This window comes from Rutilus rutilus, assembly GCF_951802725.1.
Source record: "Rutilus rutilus genome assembly, chromosome: 18".
NCBI lineage: Eukaryota > Metazoa > Chordata > Actinopteri > Cypriniformes > Leuciscidae > Rutilus > Rutilus rutilus.
The window spans coordinates 8,340,602-8,363,111 of NC_140231.1; the positions used below are offsets into that span (position 1 = coordinate 8,340,602).

General features: G+C 37.9%; 1 protein-coding gene across 1 annotated transcript in view; it reads right to left on the bottom strand.

Annotated features, from left to right (window-relative positions):
• Positions 1-22,510, bottom strand: part of kif4 (kinesin family member 4) — a 121,893-nt gene that overhangs the window by 38,127 nt on the left and 61,256 nt on the right. Inside the window, exons 14-17 of the mRNA XM_084386917.1 lie at positions 5,191-5,295; positions 3,779-3,964; positions 3,595-3,698; positions 3,340-3,484 (exon numbers count right to left, since the gene is read on the bottom strand). Of these exons, the coding sequence (XP_084243043.1) occupies positions 3,340-3,484; positions 3,595-3,698; positions 3,779-3,964; positions 5,191-5,295 (540 nt within the window). The remainder of the gene's footprint in view (positions 1-3,339; positions 3,485-3,594; positions 3,699-3,778; positions 3,965-5,190; positions 5,296-22,510) is intronic.

The following is a 22,510-nucleotide window of genomic DNA, read 5'->3' on the forward strand; positions in this document are numbered from 1 at the left end:
GACAATGCAATATGTAAAATGGCAATGCATTTCTGTAATTAAATTTTAATTTTCCCATCATTTGTGCAACGTTTGGTGCAAAATGAAAATGAAAATTCAATTATAAAATTTACATTTGCCATTTCATACACTAGTTTTAATATGTAAATTGAATACATATTTTAACGCTTTATAAGTTGCAAAATTAAAATTAAAATGTATTACAGAAATGATTAGATATGTTTAACATGTTCAAGCAAAAACTGTAGCAAAATTGAAATTTAAATGTTATTTTTTCTTAATTGCATTTACACTCACAGTTAAGACACTTGCGATTGCATTTCCATTAAGTGTCCCGCAATGAATGTAGCAAAATTCAATGTGCAATTTGAAAATGCATTCTGAGCCGATCACGTGCCCGCCCTGTCAATCACTGCGTGAAGTTGGCCCCGCCCCCAACGCAAAATAGGCTCAATCGTTTTACTTCGTTTGTGCTGTAATTTTTGTTTGTTTGTGCTGCTTCTGTTTTTTAGATAGTAAAAGAATATTTATAGGTAATTCTGTCACCCAGGCCTCCACATGCTCCAAATAAAATAGATCTTGTTCGGTTTGTGCCGGTTTTGTTTGTGCAGCTGCTTCAGTTTTTGAAATATTAGACCGAATTATATGACGTCACCCGCTCAACGTTCACCCAAAATTCTCATATGTTTGTGCTAATTTGCGCTGATAAACGTTTATTTTGTGCTGCTTTGGTTTCTTAAATATTAAAATAATATTTATTGGTCATTCTGAGTTCACTCAGCCCCCCTACTGCTCCACATTCACCCAAAATAGTCTCGTTTGTTTGTGCGATCGTTTGTGCAGGTTAAAGTTTCGTGTGCTGCTTCGTTGTTTAAAATATTAGACACTGAATTATAGACGATGACGTCACCAGCCCTCGACCTGCTCCACATTCACCCAAAAAAGGCTAGGTCGATGAATTTGACCCGTCAGATTCCGTGACCCTGTGTAATAATATTTTTTACAGTCTATTAATTTAACCTTCAATATGCTTTATAAAATAGAAAGGGGATTCGCATGTCTGCCTCATATTTTATGATTATACAGCTGCAAACAGAGATGGTCACACACATCACATTCGTCACTTTATTGAACATTACAGTCAGTTATTAAAAGAGCGGTCACGTTTTTCGCTATTAATAACGTTACCGAATACCAACGGAGCTTTGTGATCACAGAGTAATAGGCCTATGCATTTGTAAGGGAAAACTATAGGATCTCCAACATTATTGGGTATTAAAGTTAATAGTAATAAGAATAAAGATAAGCATGTATCAGACAATGAGAATATTTTATACAAAACAAAACCATAAACACAGTCCAGCATCAGACAACAGCAGCTCAGCATATGTTGACGCCTGATAAGGCAGAACATTCTCCCAGACGGTCCAACATCGTACTGGTTCTATCACCTGCAGGCACGTAATACACGTAATAATCTTCGGAAACACTACCATTTCTCTGTTCACGCTCCACTTCATCTGCTAGTGAATGTAACTCGTATCAGCTCTGCCGCCGCCGTGTTTCCTTCCAACACCTCAAAATACGCACCATAGCGTATGTTTACCTGTTGCCGAGCAACGCAGTTGATTGACAGGGCGGGGCGGACACGTGATCGGCTCAGAATGCATTTTCAAATTGCACATTGAATTTTGCTACATTCATTGCGGGACACTTAATGGAAATGCAATCGCAAGTGTCTTAACTGTGAGTGCAAATGCAATTAAGAAAAAATAACATTTAAATTACAATTTTGCTACAGGTTTTGCTTGAACATGTTAAACATATCTAATCATTTCTGTAATACATTTTAATTTTAATTTTGCAACTTATAAAGCGTTAAAATATGTATTCAATTTGCATATTAAAACTATAATGAAATGGCAAATGTAAATTATATAATTGAATTTTCATTTTCATTTTGCACCAAACGTTGCACAAATGTATTGGAAAATTTAAATTTAAATACAGAAATGCATTGCCATTTTACATATTGCATTGTCATTTTGCATATTACATTTCAAATTGAAATTTGCTACCCATATGCTTCCATACTAAATACAATACAATACAGGTCAGATGTTTTGCAATGCGACCTCAGTCTGAACAGTCATATCGGAATTCATGCGACTTTTGTCACAATTCTGTGCTCATGGTAGTCATTTCAAAGATTTTACATACCCAGTGTTATCAAGTTGCGAAAGGTGGTCATGTGTCAGAACTTAATTACAGTCACAGCTCTTTATACAAGCAAAAAATTAGGGCTTGTATCATAAATGTTTAAAAACGCTGCTCTCTTTTTTCATATCTTCGTCTTTATGTTGTCTCGCTAACTTCGGTGGCAGATCACAATTTAAATTAACATGTAATCACTTACTTTAATGTCCTCTGTTACTTCCACATAACAAGGTGCTACGTGACGTCTTTTTATCGTTCTTTTGAGCATGCCGGTCAGTCCAAAACCATGATCTGTTTGCACTGGAATCTCATATTGGTCACATTTAAAACAACGAGAGCAGCTATACCAAAAAAAAATAAAAAATTCGGATCTGAGGAATAAATTGGAATTGAGCACTAAGGCTCACAGTGTGAACGTAACATAATGCTGCTATGACTGAGCCAAGAAAGGAACCAGCTTAAACAATTTATGCGAGCAGTATAAATAAGAAAAGTCTATGTAATTGTCATTTTAATGAAACCATTCTTTATAGTTCGAAGGCACGATGCCTTAATATAAATAGTGACCATTTGTCTTTGGTCTTTTGCCCTTTTTAATAATGTCTTAAGGCTGATTTATACTTCGGCGTCGGACCTACGCCGGAGCCTCTACGCTTTAGGTTACACGTTGGTTTTCATTTATATTTCTGTGTCGTTGTCCGCGTTGACGCGCAATTACACATGTTGAGGGAGCATGTGAAACCCAAGGGAGGGGTTCTAGTAGACCAATCACAGCGCTTGCGGTCCACGTAGAATTGACGTGTTCTTACATTTTTGGAGAGGTGCGTGTCAGGGTACGCGCGCTACACACAGCCTACGACGTAGCTACGGCGTGAGTTCGACGCAGAAGTATAAATTGGGCTTTAGGGTTGACAGGATACTGAGGGTTGCAACAACTCATAAAAATAAAAAAACTAATCTGAAAGCAAAATCTTTCAATGTCTGCATCACTATCCACACAGGCTGTTAGTATGTCCACTAGAGGTGGAGATTTTTTTCTTCAGATTACACCGCAACCTGGATGTAAGGAACGTCCCATTCCGAATCAGCAAATTAAGCACATGAGGCATTGTAAACACAAACCTGAATCTCTTGGTTGAGTTTAGTAACATTGCGCACGGATGACTCTTTGAGCTTAAGCAGCTTGGATTGATCTTGCAGTTTCTTCTTTAACTCTGTGATTTGTCCTTCCAGCTCTTGAAGTCTCTTTCTGCGTTGTTCACTCAATCTAGAGTAAAACAAGACATGAAAAATAATAAACTAAACTATCAAATTGTGTTGCAGCATAAGACCTGGCAATTTAAGTTTGGCAAGAAACTGCCACAGATATTGAGTTACTTGGCCTGATTGGTGTCCTTCTTAGCAGACTGCAGAGCATGGATGAGATCTTCCTTCTCTTTCTGCAGAGAGCCAACAGCAGCCTGCAGACTTTGAACATTCTCCTGGAGAGGTGAAACAAACAGTAACATGACTTTCATGGTGTTCAGCAATATAATTTTTATGATTTAGTTTCCAGGCTTACCTGATATTCTGTTTGCATGGGCTCCAAATGACTATCATTCTGACACATCTTCTTGACAAAAGCCTCTTTCAGTGCCAAAACTTTATTGAGCTCAATCAGTTCTTTTGACATCTGTGCCTGCCGCAGTGCATGCTGGGCTGTGTAGGCTTCAGGAGAGCCTTTGGCTTGGGGATCAGCACTGATGTCCTAAATTGAAATTTGAGCAAAAAGCAAAATAGTGTGTAAAAAAAAAAAAAAATGTTAAAAAAGGATTAGGATTTAAAATAAAAAAAATGTCCTGACTACATTAGGGGTGGGAATCATATACCCCTTTTCCACCAAGGCAGTGCTGGTGCCGGTTCAGAGCCGGTGCCTACTCGCGAACCAGTTCTTCGTGTTTTGACAGCCAAAGAACCGGTTCTCGGCCAGGAATATTGGCTCCAAAGCGGCACCAACTCTTTGCTGGACTAGAACCGTTCTTTTACCACGTCATGCTTCCGTCGGGGGCTGGGGGCGGGGTTATTGTCGAACTTCTACTGGAACGTAACCTCCGTCTATAGTAATCCAGACGAGCAGCACAAATGTGTTCTAAACGTCTTCTTCTGACCCCAATATAGGATCGCAATGCCAGGAGAAACATTTGCAGAAAGACAATGTAGTCTGCCATTGTAATTGTTATGCTTGAAGTTGCCGCAAGCATTTCTAGGAAAGCTAAGACATAGCCTATGGCAACGTACACAGTGACGTAACGACGTTGTTTGCTGGGCTCTCTAGTCAGTGGAAAAACAAACAGGTTCTGAGAAGGTTCGCAAGTTGAACCAACTTTGAACCAGCACCAGTTCCGAACCAGTTCTTTTTTGGTGGAAAAGGGGTAACAGTGTCACACAAGAGATGAGTTTTCAGTTGTCTTTTTAATGTTGTCAGGGATTCTGCATTCCAGATGAGGGTGGGGAGATCATTCCACCAGCATGGAACCGTGAATGAGAATGTTCTGGAAAGTGATTTTGTGGCTCTCTTGTGATGGAACCACGAGCCGTCGCTCATTGACCGATCATAGACTTCTGGTAGAGATGTAGACTCGTAGGAGCGAATGAAAGTAGTAGGGAGCTGAGCCTGTGATAGATCTGTAAGCAAGCGTCAATGCCTTGAACTTGATGCGAGCAGCGAGTGGTAGCCAGTGCAGAGAGAGTGAGGAGTGATGTGGACCCTTTTTGGCTCGTTGAAGACAAGACGAGCTGCAGCATTCTGAATCACTTTATTTATCACTTGCAATTAATAGTGTGGTGGACAAGCTTCCTGAAAAGATCTGATTTGAGAAAAAAAACCTGAAAACTAAAACAAAAAATCAAATTTGCCTGCATAATATCTAATTAGCCAAAATGTGCAGAGTGGTGGGTCCCACAGTTGAGAACCACAGACTTAAAAATACATACCGCTGGTGGGCCAGTATCAGAACCGCCAGGACTGGAACACTCCACAGATGAAGCACTGGCTGAAGTCATGGCATCAATGGTGGCAGCAATCCCCATACTCTCGCTCTGTTGGACCAGGTCATTTGGTTTTATTGTAATTTCAAATCACTGTAAACTAATGATAATGAAAAGTGAAAACATCCTACCAACCAATCATAACACATTCAGTGATCAACTTTTAAAATCTTTGGAGTCCGTTTATGGTGTCGTCGAAATGTTTATACTCTATTTAATCTAACTTAAGGTGCTTAATTTAGCACTCCAGTAAGACACAGCAGACAGAGCTAAACCTCATCCTTACATGTCACGGTACCACTGATAACATCTTGTTACTCAACTACATCCTTCAGAGCACTTTTTCCAGTTATCTTTCACTCCACCTTCATGCTCACCAGACTCCTCCACTGGTCACCTTTCACCGTAACCTCCACCTCATTAACCAGTTCTCCTCTTTGGACGTCAATGAAGCAACAGACACTATGTTCTAGTACCTTACCTTTATGCCAAGCTAATATTTTCCACCAGCTTCAGTAGTGATGCACCGATGTGAAAATTGCGGCCGATACCGATAACTGATATTAAAATTGCTGTTATGGCCGATACCGATATTTACCGATGTCGATATCTCTGTATAGAAAACACATTTTTATGATAATCAAATAAAGAACTATTTTCCAAATCACATAAAAAAAAAAAAAAAAAAAATTAATAAAAAAAAAAAAATTTTTGAATAAAGTAGGACTGAGCGATTATTATTATCACAACATTGAATGATGTTTTGAATAGTTTGGCCATGGGACCCACATTTTCCCATGGTCATCAAGCCGCGACCCACCTTTTTAGGAATTATATAGGCCTATTATAATACAATTGTTTACACAAAAATTGTTCACACAAGTCCTGTCCACCTTTACTTAACATACAAAAAAAAAAATTGTAAGAATGACAAATACTGATAAACAGTAGGCACTTTGAGGTTAAGCTATTAAATAGCAGTCCCAAACTAGTTTTTGTTAATACAATCTTGGTATGAGCCACCACAGTCATATAAAAATATACAAAATAACCAGTAAGTGGCATTTTGTTATGGAAACAAACAACAATTAGGCTACCATGGTGATACACAATACTTAGAATAACTTGTAAAGAAACATGGAAACTGCTCCTGATAAATAGCAACACACATGACGTACACACAGGAAAGTACGTTTTTCTGAGGTGAGAGACTTTGCGCTGCTTGTTGTCTTTGCGCTGCTGCTGCACGCATGGCGACGACGTCACAGATAGGCAGACTGAATCGAGTAACGTTTAATGCCTTTATCATTAAAAGTGCTAAGAAAAAACATCCATATAAAGTCTGATGTGCGTAAATCCAATGCGTTATTTCCTAGTACCGATACAATCGATTCATTACCTTTTAAAACCATAGACAGTAAAAGAAATGGACACAGCGACCCCATTGGAACTCAATTGAGACAAGTGAAGCCCATTTTTAGCGATTTCTTAGCACTTCCTTTCCTGACGCGCAGACTCAAACCGAGCAAAGCGTTACACGGACCACATGAGCAACCCGTCTGTCTTCTAGTAGCTGTGCCAAGAGAAATCTGAATCATTCCCTTCCGAATCTTGCAGAGATGGAGAGTGTGAGTAGGAGCTGTCCATGATCTTGGAGCAGGAGCAACTTTTGCTAGGTATTCTGATTAATTATATTGTCATTTTGCCTCCACGTCCCCCCGATTGCCCGCGAGCTTCTCCTCCCGTCCATACGGTAATCTCTCTACTGTGCGACAGAGAGTCGCATGGTTATGACGCAATCATTAGCCTACTTTTACAAAAACTGCTTCTACGGGGCCATAACATAAGCTACAAGGTAATGGAGCATTTTATACATTGTCGTGTTTCTTTAGAAATAAATAATGGACAAATGGAGTCTTTAAACGCCTCAGATGTAAAGTTATTCGCTGTCAAAGTGACGCCAAAATGAATTGGAGTCAATGGGATGCTAACTGCAGGTGAAGTTCTGCTACAAGATGGCGGCACGCGGCCGACTTCAACTTCCGGTCGACTTCCTTCCCCCCTGTTTAAAACGATGTTAGATCGATATATGTCGTCCGGAAGACCAACTTGCCGAGCACAGATCGATATAGTTGGATCGTAGGAATATAAATCGATACATCGATGTAGTTGATGAATCATTACACCTATATATATATATATATATATATATATATATATATATATATATATATATATATAGTGTGAGGAAAATAAGTATTTGAACACCCTGCTATTTTGCAAGTTCTCCCACTTAGAAATCATGGAGGGGTCTGAAATTGTCATCGTAGGTGCATGTCCACTGTGAGAGACAATCTAAAAAAAAAAAAAAACAGAAATCACAATGTATGATTTTTAAACTATTTATTTGTATGATACAGCTGCAAATAAGTATTTGAACACCTGAGAAAATCAATGTTAATATTTGGTACAGTAGCCTTTGTTTGCAATTACAGAGGTCAAACGTTTCCTGTAGTTTTTCACCAGGTTTGCACACACTGCAGGAGGGATTTTGGCCCACTCCTCCACACAGATCTTCTCTAGATCAGTCAGGTTTCTGGGCTGTCGCTGAGAAACACGGAGTTTGAGCTCCCTCCAAAGATTCTCTATTGGGTTTAGGTCTGGAGACTGGCTAGGCCACGCCAGAACCTTGATATCGTCGCTGTCCGATGAAAACCGCGTATGTCCATTTTGCCGATTTTGAGATTTTTCGACGGATAGAATGTCCAGGTTCATTTCCATATACAGTATGCTTCACATATCTAAATGACCAATGAAAAGTTGTGAAATCATGTCATCTGATTTCCACGTATATCCATTTGGTGTCAAAGCTGTCAATCACGCCGCGTATCTCCCGCTCTGTGGAGGCATCTCGCCGGTCTAAGCGTCTCTGGAAGCTCCGCATTGGATAGCCGAATAATTCTGTGAGGTAAAGTATCAGCAAACGTTTGTTTTTGACAACTGTTCAAGTTCATTATATATTCGCAATATATTCACAACTGTTATTTACCGGTAAATGGTCTAGACGAAGTAATTGTCACTGTTTATTGTGGAGATGTTAACGCACGGGTCTGTTAACTTAAGCAATACTATAGTCTAATATTTTTCTGACTAATAAATTACTGACACAGTAAAGGGTAGATTTAAATAAAGAATAACGAATTTTAAATAAAGAAAAACATAATTTAAATAAAGAAAAAAACTAAATTTAAAAAAAAGAAAAAATGAAATTTAGCCTAATAAAGAAAAAACGAAATTTAAATAAATAAAAATGACATTTAAATAAAGAAAAAACGAAAATTAAATAAAGAAAAACCCGAAATTTAAATAAAGAAAAACGAAATTTAAATAAAGAAAAATAAAATTAAGTTAAATTAAAAACGAGATTAATTTAGATTGATAACGGCTAAAAAGGCTATAGCCATGTTGGGTCCGTACTTTTTCGTTCATTCATTATTCTATTTCGGAATGAAAGATGAAATGTAAAAAAAAAGGGTGCAGCTTGTTTTGTTTTTTTTTTGTTTAAAAGAAAAAAAATAGAAATGGCTGTTTTTTTTGTACATAGCATAGCCTACTTTGTTATGATTTTAGTATCATGATTAATAAATGCACGCACAATTATCCGTGAACTTGATTTGAAGCCTTTCAACTTGTTTGTGCAAAATTCTGAATTAAATGAATGTGCAGCAATTTGTACAAATAGAGTCTGTAGGTCTACTACTATACTGTTGAAAGTATGAAAAGTGAACAGCACGAGTAATAGGATGCCACATTTTAGACGGGTCAGACATGATTTTGACCACTTCATCAAGTTTTGTTTTGTGAATTTTGAAAGTGAATTTCGTTTTGTATAAATTGTATCTTATTTTTAATAAATTTTTCATCAGCCAATTGCCTGTAGTGGATTTAATATATAAGCAGCAAATATATAGCAGACAATATAATCATGGAGGCGCCCGCGCGGTCACTTGCATTGCACGTTAAGCGCATCTCATCCTAACTTAACGAAACTCAGTGTATGCCTCACACAGACATGAGAATGACATCCAATACACAAAGCTTGAAAATTCTTTAAACGAAATAATTCAAAACGAAAAGAAAAAGGCTACTCTCTGATTATGTATGATTATCATAGCCTAGCCTATTTTGTGAATTGTTCATTCCCGGTTGGCATTGGCACACATTTTGCTGCCCTTACAAAAGTGCCGCTCTAGGCAATTGCCTAGTTTGCCTATAGGCTGGTCAGCAATGAGTGTATTTATTCATTGTCCCTTCATATATCATATGAAGTTTGCAAGAGACATTTAAACAGACGTATTTAATAAACTGAGCGTAGCCTATTCATCTGTCAATATGAAACGCGACTTGGCCATTCTAATGATCGGAAGAACGCGTATCGACCACCGTTACTGTAAAATATGCACGTATGTCCATTTAAACTCGATTTTGGTCAAATGTGGACTATATCATTACACGGGCAAGAATATGGTTACATTTAAAGATGCCGTACCAAGTATGACAACGCTACGTTCAACTGCTTTTGAAATTATGGTGTTTTTTTCACTTCCTGAAAAGTAACCGTTTTGGACATACGTGAGTTTCATCGGGCAGCGACGATATGCTTCTTACAGAGCCACTCCTTGGTTATCCTGGCTGTGTGCTTCGGGTCATTGTCATGTTGGAAGACCCAGCCTCGACCCATCTTCAATGCTCTAACTGAGGGAAGGAGGTTGTTCCCCAAAATCTCGCAATACATGGCCCCGGTCATCCTCTCCTTAATACAGTGCAGTCGCCCTGTCCCATGTGCAGAAAAACACCCCCAAAGCATGATGCTACCACCCCCATGCTTCACAGTAGGGATGGTGTTCTTGGGATGGTACTCATCATTCTTCTTCCTCCAAACAAGTTTAGTGGAATTATGACCAAAAAGTTCTATTTTGGTCTCATCTGACCACATGACTTTCTCCCATGACTCCTCTGGATCATCCAAATGGTCATTGGCAAACTTAAGACGGGCCTTGACATGTGCTGGTTTAAGCAGGGGAACCTTCCGTGCCATGCATGATTTCAAACCATGACGTCTTAGTGTATTACCAACAGTAACCTTGGAAACGGTGGTCCCAGCTCTTTTCAGGTCATTGACCAGCTCCTCCTGTGTAGTTCTGGGCTGATTTCTCACCTTTCTTAGGATCATTGAGACCCCACGAGGTGAGATCTTGCATGGAGCCCCAGTCCGAGGGAGATTGACAGTCATGTTTAGCTTCTTCCATTTTCTAATGATTGCTCCAACAGTGGACCTTTTTTCACCAAGCTGCTTGGCAATTTTCCCGTAGCCCTTTCCAGCCTTGTGGAGGTGTACAATTTTGTCTCCAGTGTCTTTGGACAGCTCTTTGGTCTTGGCCATGTTAGTAGTTGGATTCTTACTGATTGTATGGGGTGGACAGGTGTCTTTATGCAGCTAACGACCTCAAACAGGTGCATCTAATTTAGGATAATCAATGGAGTGGAGGTGGACATTTTAAAGGCAGACTAACAGGTCTTTGAGGGTCAGAATTCTAGCTGATAGACAGGCGTTCAAATACTTATTTGCAGCTGTATCATACAAATAAATAGTTTAAAAATCATATATTGTGATTTCTGGATTTTTTTTTTTAGATTATGTCTCTCACAGTGGACATGCACCTACGATGACAATTTCAGACCCCTCCATGATTTCCAAGAGGGAGAACTTGGAAAATAGCAGGGTGTTCAAATGCTTATTTTCCTCACTGTATGTATATATATATATATATATATATATATATATATATATATATATATATATATATATATATATATATATATATATATATATATATATATATATATATACATATACATATACATATACATATACATATATATATATATATACACACACACACACACATATACACATTATATATATATATATATATATATATATATATATATATATATATATATATATATATATATATATATATATATATATATATACACACATATATATATATATATATATATATATATATATATATATATATATATATATACACACACACATATACATGTATATATACACATATCATTTTTTTTTTTTTTTTCACTATGAATAAGGATGAAAAGGCAATGAATAGGCAATGTCAATGTCTGAGAGTTTTGTATAACATGCTCATTGGGTTAAATGGTGAGATTGACAAGTGCTGAAAAAGTGCTGTTGAATTCACGCCTCCAGCCTAGTTCAACGATTGTGAAGGCTGCTCTGTACCTAACCTCTGTCATTAAGAAACATTAAGAAACATTCCAGAAATTTCCCAGATATTTATAAACACCCCTCAGCAATCTCTGATAGATTAAGTGAATCCCAACAAAATCCCAGTGCATAAACTTTCAATTATGTCCATGGTTCACGTCAACACACGCTGAACACTTGTGCGTGCTACGTGTAGGCTAGAATAAAGTTGGGCTGCAGCTACAGTGGATATTTTAATTGTTAGCGTGCTTTTCATCCATTCAATGGTGAAACGAAACTCTTCTTATGACTCAAGGAAGATATTTTTCCACCTCCACATAGGCTGTTTTTTTTTACTAGGGTCAGGTGACTAGGGATGCAACGGTACACGGTAAAATCCCGGACCGTTCGGTCAGCCCTGCACGGGACAATCTACCCTCGTGTCCCGCGGGACTAAGGTTTTGCCATTGAGTTCGCGCTGATCCTTTTAGTTTTTGCTTTAGGCGCCGTTCACATATCGCGCCTAAAAACGCGTAGAAAACGCTAGGCGCGCCGCGTTCTCCTTTTTCCAAAGCGCTAGGGCGGTTGCGCTCCGGAGGCGTCTGTCGTTGCTAAAGCAACCATCAGCTGCGCTCTGGTTGGTTCTTGTCACGTGACCTACGGTGCGCTTGCGGCATTCTGAAATTTTCTGCTGGGGACATCGTTTTTGCCAACCGGTCTCGCCTTGCACCAGACAGTGTTGATAGACTCATATTTTTGCACAAGAATCTCTCAATAGTGGATGAGTAAATAACATTGCACTTTGTATCCTGAATGCATTATTTTTTTATTATATTATTTTGCTCTGCCTTTTTTTATTCAAAGCACAAGCTAATTTATGTTTGTTAAAGGTAAAAGTGCACTTTTTCTTTCACATTGATCACTTCATATACCAGTTATCAAGGTTTGGAATTGGGATCCACTTGAATATTTTGAAGTGTGTTTGTTTACATTTTGTATTTCATATAAGTGATAGTTGAAGAGGTTGTATTACTTAGTGTTGTTCAGTACAGACTAGAGTGTTAATTTATTACATACATTGATGTTCTTCCTACTGTGACATTCTGTTTATGCTCATAAGAAAAATAAAACATATTTTTGGGATGAAATAGCAGTCTCTTTCTGCACAAAACATGTACCGAAACCGAACCGAGACCGTGGCCCAAAAACCGAGGTACGGACCGTACCGTGGGCTATCTGTACCGTTGCACCCCTACAGGTGACAATACATCAAGACTTTAGAGTAAAAGCAAGCTGCAGCCGATCGATACTGTATAGGCTTACTGACCCAGCCTGGAAGTGTACGTGCATAGCCCGAAGGACATTAGATTAATTTCTACTATGTCGCCAAATATATGGATTGAGCCAAACTGGACTGTTTGGCAAGACGACTGCTGTTCTTTGCAATTCCTGTTACGACCATATAACTACATTCGGCCTGATACTAAGGCTGTCACTTTTGAGAAAAATCTAATTCGAACGGGTATCAAATATCAAGCAATATATTCGAATATCTACGAGTCAAAAAAAGATCAGTCAAAAAATGTGTCATGAAGAGGAAAACAACATAAGTCGCACTGGACTATAAGTCGCATTTAGAAATAAAATTTTTAAAAATGTGTTACGGATGGGACAGTTCTCCGTTACGAACGCGAGCGCTCTGAAAGCGCCACTAAAAGACTGCTTTAAAACTTTCACAGACCTCAAACAGAAAGCACAAAGCCTGTCTTTAAATTAAATTATGTATTAATTTTAATCATGTTTCATCAACCAATTGCCTGGATTTAATAAATAAGTAGTAAATATAGTAGAAAATATTTAAATCACGACACGGATGCGCCGGCGCGTGAACCTGGAGCTCGTCTCAAATGAATCGACACTCAGCGTATAAGGTCTACTTGCCTCACAGACCTGAGACATATATAGTGAATTAAAAAAGTTCAGCTTTAGGTGGGGAAGAGACAGGGCAAGAGAGAAAAAGAAAGAGTGATGGATAAAAAGTAAGAGCAGGTATCATCTACTGCCTGCTGACATGGTTTTATAGCTATTTCTTATCCTTATTTGGCCTTCAAACGTCTTGAAATGGACATATCAGAGAAATAAAAAATTTGAACCCCCTAATAACCTTAAATGTAGGACCTCTTTGATTATAAAGCCCTGTCTACTGCCCTGTATTAGGAATAAGATCAATAATGAATGTGTACATATTGTGAATGAATTTAATAGACTTAGTTAGGCTACCTAGCTTTCTTAGCAGCTTTCAGTAAATTAATGCATCTGAGAAAATGATTCATAAATCAACCTATCAGTTGACCCTGTGTTTATGAATTTGAACAGCTTTAGGAGGGGAAGAGACAGAGCAAGAGAAAAACAAAGAGAATAGGAGTGTGATGCTGATGAGGAGAGAAAAATAATCAGCTGCCCACTTACATGGTTTTAAAGCTATTGTTATCCAATTTTTTTGGCCTTCAAAACATCTTAAAATGCACATATGTAGATGTAGGTGCCCCCGAACCCCCCTAACTAGCATCTCTCACATTCGGGACCTCAGTGATGAAAAAACCCTGCCATCTGCATGTTAATAAAACAAGTTAATAGTGAGTATTAGACCCTAAACTAAAGAGTTACTTTTTTTTTTTTTTTTTTATCATACCCTCATTGGGGGCTGAGCCACACACACAGACTGATTCATGTTCCATACTGGTCACACACATTTCAGTTCAGTTAGAACCAGATGCATATTTGTTGATATTTGTGTTTTGAAAAAGTTTTTGATTCATTGTTTTGACTCCTAACCAATATTCTACATTAAAAATTGTAGACTTTTTATATGGGCTAGTAAAATTCATTTTGGGCTACCAAAATCTGAAGAATGCCTGCCCGAAGGGCTACCAGCGATTTAGAAATTTTGCGAGCCCTGGACTCATATTTCAACAATCGACCGGTCATGCAGGTTTGCTCTTTAAAACCATCAGGAAAATCAGCCCCTTTCGAGTCAGAGTATGCAAAATCTTTTTGTCCAAGCTCTTGGCGTGTCCCGGCCTTAAAAGTGACATATGCATCACAAGACGTAATATAAATCTATGGTGTCCCCAGAATGTGAAATTACAGCTCAAAAATACCCCCCAGATCATTTATTATATCTTGTCATATTTGCTTTTGAGTGTGAGCTTTGTCCCTTTAAATGCAAATGAGCTGCTGCTCCCCGCCCCCATTCAGAAGTCGGCCTATCTTTTACACAAGCTTCGGATACAATAACAAAACACTCTAATCTCACTCATCCAAAATCTCAGAAATAACCAGTAGCGGAGTGCAGACTTACGGAGAGACTCAGGATGAGGTTGCAACTTTGAGACTGCACCTGGATGTTTCTGAATGGTTAGTAAATACAGTTATGGACTTGTTGTGGAGTTACATTGATTCATCTCATCAACTTGCCTGTACCGTCATGTTTAAAGAAACACTATGCAGTTTCCGTTTTTCTCAAACAGCGACCCCTAGAGTCGCTGTGGAGTACTTGTATTTAACGTTACTGTCGTAAATGCCACTCACACAGAGCTGTCTCTGCACTCTTCCGACCGCGCTTTCTTTCTTCTTGAAATGCATGCTAGTGTCTTCCATAGAGGCTGCTTCACATGTTGATGATGTATGTGATATCGTGCCGTAAAGCAGGCCGGGCGCCACCTCTCAAACTTGTATTGCTGGTTTTTCCAGCGGCGTCCCCCCCCCCTGCTTTGCTATCGGGATGATTCGCCCTACTAAAAGTTTGTTTACCATCGAAATGATTTCGAAGCGGTTATATTAAGGTACAAATCTTGCATAGTGTGCCTTTAACTTTTACACAAGTTGACAGTTCACTGAGGTCTTTATAAGACAGCTATGACATTTTTTGATCAAATAGTGTTCTGTGCTCATCTGCAGCCAACAACAGAACAGTTTGCATGCTTTGCTCGAACTTTTGCCAGTCCAAGAAGCCACCATCACTGCTGCACTATATATATGAGTGCAAGCAGTGATTAAAATTAAAAGTGCCATCTAATATTTTCTTTTGAATGATCATTTTTATAAAGCTTGTATATTTAAGTTAAGTAATTTCACTTAAATGACAATTAATAGGTAATTTGCATTGCCATTATTGTGAAATTATTGAACTTAAATATACGAGCTTGATAAAAAATGATCATTCTAGAAGAAAATTTCAGATGGCACTTAGAGGCTTTTGCATCTGAACTCTTTACATACACATATACATACATACACACACACACACACACACACACACACACACATACATACATATATATATATATACACACACATATATATATACATACATATATATATATATACACACACATATACATATATATATATATATATATATATATATATATATATATATATATATATATATATATATATATATATATATATATATATATATAAGGGGTGCACCGATCCGATATTAGGATCGGATATCGGCCGCGATACTGATAAAATAGCTGGATCGGGGATCGGAAAAAATAACAGATCCACGGGCCGATCCAGGTTTTTTTTTTTCTTTTTTTTTTCTCGTCGTCGCAGCAGAACCTACGTCATTCGTCAGCTTCACGCGTGTCGCATGCTTGAAGCAACATGGAGCGAGCCAGAGGCCGTTTCTCAATACCAAGTACGCAAACTTCGGACTTGCGTCCTCCTTGGTAGTTCGGACTTGCCAAGTTCGACTCAGGAGAACGAACTCCCGAGGACGAGAGGATGCGAGTCCGGTTATTCTGCAAATGGAACAGCATGCGTTCTTGATCGCGTCACTCAGCTCGCTCTGGCTACTCCGGTAATCTCTTTATGTATATTTTAGCCAAAAATAAAACGAAGTATGTTATACAACACCACTCTACCTCTTTTCATTTAAAAAAAATAAATCTTAAACATATTAATGGCCACATAAATGTGGTTCAGGCAAACGCGTACATTGATTATCTTTACTGCATATTAACAACACGAAATATAAAACACAACCCTGCTTCTTTTTGTTTTCATTTTTAAAAATATGAAACATAATGATCATTAAAACTGACATTTAAATTTGCCATTGCTGATTAAGTGAGCATTCACAGGTCATGTTTGTGATGGTGGTGTGACACACATCACAATGTTTGGTTATTATTATTTGTATGTGTGATCAAGTTGTTGTTCGACCAACTTTTTATTTTTTTATTCTCAGGTTCAGCTGCTATGTTGCATTTTAAATTCCTGTTGCAGGACTTTGCATTTTATATTTTTACATGTTTACAATTTTTGGAAACACAGTTTTTTTGTTTCCACCGCTACATTTTAATTAGATTTTTTTTACATTTATTTAAAGAAGTTTGATTATATTCTATGTTCGATTTGAATGCACAATTGTTTTTTAAATAAATAAGAATACAACACATTACATACATCTGTTATTTTGTCTTAGTTATGTTTAGTTAGTAAAGTCTGGTGCCTTTAGTCTCTTCAAGGAAGGTATAAGGTGGAAGGTATACAGTTTATTATTAATTCAACTATAGTATCGGATCGGTATCGGGTATCGACAGATACACAAAGCCCAGGCATCGGTATCGGGACTGAAAAAGTCGGATCGGTGCACCCCCTAATATATATATATATATATATATATATATATATATATATATATATATATATATATATATATATATATATATATATATATACACATATATACACACACACACACACACACACACACATATATATATTAGGGATGGGAACGACACGGGATTTGGGAAATCGACTGTCGAGGCCCATGTGTCGACTTTTTGTCGGATTGTCGGCCTTTTTTTTCTTTTTCTTTTTTAAGAGCAGCAGCAATGCGGAGGGTGGAAAATATTCTACATCAGGGTCTGAAATTAACACCCGCCAAGCGCCAAATGCGGGTAGATTTTCTGTTTGGCAAGTAAATCTCAAAAGGCTATCCGCCACACTGGCGGGTGAATGTTTCTAACAAAATATGAAATTTTAAGCGCGCACGCACGAGCAGAGAGAGAGAGCGAGTCCCGGCCGCGCCCGCGCACTCACCATTCAGAGCGGTCAAGCTTCCCCGTACTTTTTGACAAGCGTCCTTGACAGGGCGGCCAGAGCTTCTTTGCAGCTCAAGTCGGCGGCGGTGTGTACGTACCTACAGTTAACGCTCTTTCTGTTGACGGCGCTGAGGAAAAAGCTCCCGCCACTGTAAGAAGCTGTCGCCGCCCATTTGTGTCCTCCTGCGCACCCATCAAAGCCGTGCAGAACGTCTTCAGCACTCGCGGATCGTGCATATTTCCGCTGCTGCTTCTGTTTACACACCATGGTCGTTCTTTTCTCGAGATAAGGAGTTTTCTCATAGCGTTTGCAACGCAATACTCGTTCCCTTATCTCTCAGGGAACCGAGGTTAAAGTAACCGAGGAAATGTAATAAATTAAAAGCCCAAAAAAAAAAAATGCAATTTGGAAATCCCACAAGCCCCGCCCCCTCGACATGTCGACACTTTTTTGTCGAGTGGAGCATGTGTCGAATGTCGGTCGTTTTGTCGTGAATAAGTCCCATCCCTAATATATATATATATATATATATATATATATATATATATATATATATATATATATATATATATATATATATGTATACATACATACATATACACATACATATACATATATATATATACAGTGTTTCCCCTACCATTATATAAGGGGGGCGCCCCGCCCTCCTAACGGCTCCCCCCGCCCCCCTTGGAGGTCAAGTAAATTTGATTTGATTTTCTTTATAGCGACAGATTACAATTTGTTATTTTATAAAAAAAAAAACTAAATGGCCCTTAAGTAATATGTTATTTATCTTATTTCCACGATGGCATGTCTTTTCTGTCTGTGTTTACAATTATCCCAATGTGTGCGCACACTCACACACAAACAAACACTTGCGTCACATACAGTTGAGCACTAGCGGACAGAGAGCGCGCGGCTGGAAATGTGTCGCTGAACTGAAGATGGCAACACTCGCTCTACTGCGAGACGAGTAGCAGCCGGAGTAGCTCTCCTGCTCCAACGCCCGTTTCACATATATTTCGTTTGCGGTGAGTATTTTTTTTCCGTACCCGTGTTAACAGAGCTTTCACACTGCACGAGGATGCAGTCCGTCGATGATCGATCTGTTCCAGTTGCGGTGCGTATACAGCAGTGCCAGTGCAGCGATCGTTTCTGCACCGAGTCTATTTCTGCTGTGCTGCAAACGCTGAATTAAAGTGACAGCGCATGTTTCGTGGTCAAAATGAACACCGATTGACCTGAAAATGTAGTAATTTCACCATAAGTGCGATTAATTAAATAAAATGTAGTAATCTCACCATAAATTTATTTAATTAATTACTACTTTTTTCACTTTAAGACTGAGTTAAAGCAAGGAAAACTACAATTTACCTCAACAAGGCGACATAATGAACAACACTCGTCTTATTCGTGGAGGTGGAAAAACAAGTTCTTTGTGACATGCAAGATTTATTGTATTAAAATTTAAATACAAAAGATTTTAATATAAGTACATGGTTAAATATTTTACCACTTGCTTGAGCAACTTAATATATAATTATATAGAAGTAATGTATTGAATAATACATTGTTTAAATTGTGTTTACGTGAGCGCGCGTTCACAGCAGTGGTGCGTCTGACAGGATTATTCTCTCCAATAAATGCATCATAGAAATAAAAACTTCTCATAAAAAAAGCCCATTTAAAAATTATATATATATTGGTTAGTATTTATAAATCTTTTTTTAGTTGTTAGTTAAAAAATAAAACTATTTAAGCTCTGGTCCATTAATATTAACAAATACTTCTATAAATTTAACAAAGGTTGTTTGCAAAAGTCAAATTTAAAAAGATTTAAATATGTTTATTTATTTTTTTAAAGAGATATCTTATGTTAACATTTTTTAACTTTTACAAACCATTACCCTCCCAGACAACCAATTTATGTGACAGATAGATAGATAGATAGAGATAGATAGATAGAGATAGATAGATAGCGTCTGTGTCAATTTTCCCCAAACCAACCAACCCCCCCCCCCCCCAAACCTGTAAACCTAGGGGAAACACTGATATAGTTATATATATATATATATATATATATATATATATATATATATATATATACACACACATATATATCAGGGTTTTTCCTGGGTCAAAATTGGTCTTCGGTGGTGGCTGACCGACATGGTCATCCACACACAGCAAAGAGTACTCTAGTACCCACATGATCCGCAAGCCCAATATTGACAATAAATGTTAAATTTAAAATAAATACAAAGAAACAGTTTGTGATTTTTTTTTCTTAAAGAAAAGAAAGTAATTAAATGAACAAATATGAAAATAAAACAAAACATAGACTTCACTGTATAAATTATACATTGATACTTATTAAAGCTAAAGTTATCAGTAAAGAGCAGTGAGTGATTTTCTCTTTGCATTTTCTCCTATGAAAGTCAATGGGGATCAACTACTGTTTGGATAGCCACATTCTTCAAAATATTAATATTAGAAAAATATTAGAAAATATTAGAAGGAAATTAATAGAGGATTGGAACAACATTAGAGTGCATTAACGATGAGAATTTTTATTTTTGGGTGAACTATCCCTTTAAGGACAAGCGGCAGCGTGTTTACTATAACTACTGTCCCTTTAAGAGTTGCGCGCGACGCGTCTAATATACACGCATTTGACAAGCAGATTTTCTTTCAATTTTCTCAAGTTTGCTTTCACTTTAGACATAACCGACTTTGTTTATATAAACCTTGTGTGTATTTAACAGTATAAGCACAATAAGACTCGAAAGATAACTTAGTCCAGTATCCAGGCGCTGGTAGACAGGCTTTTAGTGCATGTGAGCTTCACAGCACACGTCAGAACAGCGCATCAGCACGCGAATTAAATGTTTAACCGACAAGGCATTAAAGCACATGCAAATTATAAACTGCAGTGTCCCGTTCCGCTGCGTTAACATTTATGTGAACATACGTCGCGTTGTTTAGTAGTTGGGAGGCGCCAGAACAGATATAATGCACGATTCTACTATATTTCTTCAAAAGCAGATCGTGGAGACATTTTAATCGTCCACGATCAAAAATCGTCACATCGCACACCCCTAAAAAAACACTTCAAACTGGATAGATTTTTATTTTTTTTTGGCGTTTATTTAAAGTTCTGTCAGCTGCATGTGCGGAATACTTGTCACAAGCTGTAAGAGAAGATAAGGCAATTTTTTTTTTTTTACTGCAATTCACACCCAGCGCTAATTCAGCAAAAATATTCTCCGAATGCACCACGTGAAACATGGATTCGGTCTTCCGACCTTTATGATCAGTTGATTTTGATGCGAGGGAGAGAGCAAAGACAGAACTGAAGACGGAGAGTGCGCGCGCGGGGGTGGGGCGCTGTGATCGTTCTCTCCGTCAGTAGCCTGCTTCACTCACAAAACCCAATTGCTGATCAAATAAGGCTTTGGCGGGACAAAAAATCGTTTTGGCGGCCGCCAAAAAATTTTCAATGTAGGAAAAACCCTGTATACACATACATATATATATATACACATACATATATATATATATATATACACATACATATACATATATATATATATATACACATACATATATATATTAGGGGTGGCACGGTTCACAAAACCCACGGTTCGGTTCGTATCACGGTTTTAGGGTCACGGTTTTCGGTTCTGTACGGTTCATGTTGTTGTTTTTTCTTTTAATCTTTAACACTCCAAAAATTTACTTCAGCATAATATGATATATAGCTGAATTATCTAATTATTTATTTATTTATTTCATAAATGGGGTGTGTTTGCAAAACGCAGCTTCTCATTTCCCATTCTGAAGTAATATGAGTGAGCAGTCACCCTGAGGAAACTTTCAGTGGCCCTGGAGGTCCATCATCTGTAGAGCTACGTGGGCTGTGTTGGACCGTTATTTGTCAATTTATCCTCGTGTCTCGTCATCATAGGCGGGACATGTCCCCACCATTTTTTGCCAGGGTTGATATTATCTTGCAGCACGGGTGTACCAATACAAATAAATAAAACATTTCCAGTTAACTAGCAAAGTATTTGTTTCATTCGTTTGTTAAATAAGAAGCAATTTAGCGCTGAAATGTGTTTTTTTAATCAAGTGATCAAAGTGCTCGTTGCAGTTGCGATCAGTGGTGCTGATACAGTGTTCTCGTGGCTCGCGCACACACCGCAGCGGCCGCACATTCATCACTCGGACGCGCGCTTCAAGCCATTGAGGAGACTCAAGGCTACTCGTTCCGATTAAATAATAAAACAAAATTCATACAAATCGGTCCCTGCTTGATATACAACTGCTGATAAACATAATCGGTTTTGATAAAGAAAAAAATATATACGATCGCAGATTAGAACTCAGAACCTTTGATACGCTTGGCAAGTTCTGCCACTGGACCATTAGGCTACGTGGAACAGTCGATCTATGTAGCCTATTTATTCACATGAAAAAAACAACATATAGTGGAGTAGATCTCATTAAATGTCTAGGTAAACTCAGTGTACTATATAAATCGATTGCTGGACATTGTAATGTAATTCTACATATGTCTGATTTATGATTTAGCATTGTATTAGCACGGGCACGAGGCTACATTGCGCATGCGTCGAACCGTGCAAACCGCGCGACGCACACGCGCACCGAACCGAGACAAGCGAACCGAACGGTTCGGATGTTTTTTCATGTACCGTGCCACCCCTAATATATATATACACATACATATATATATATATATATACACATACATATATATATATATATATATACACACATACATATATATATATACACACACACATACATACATATATACACACACACACA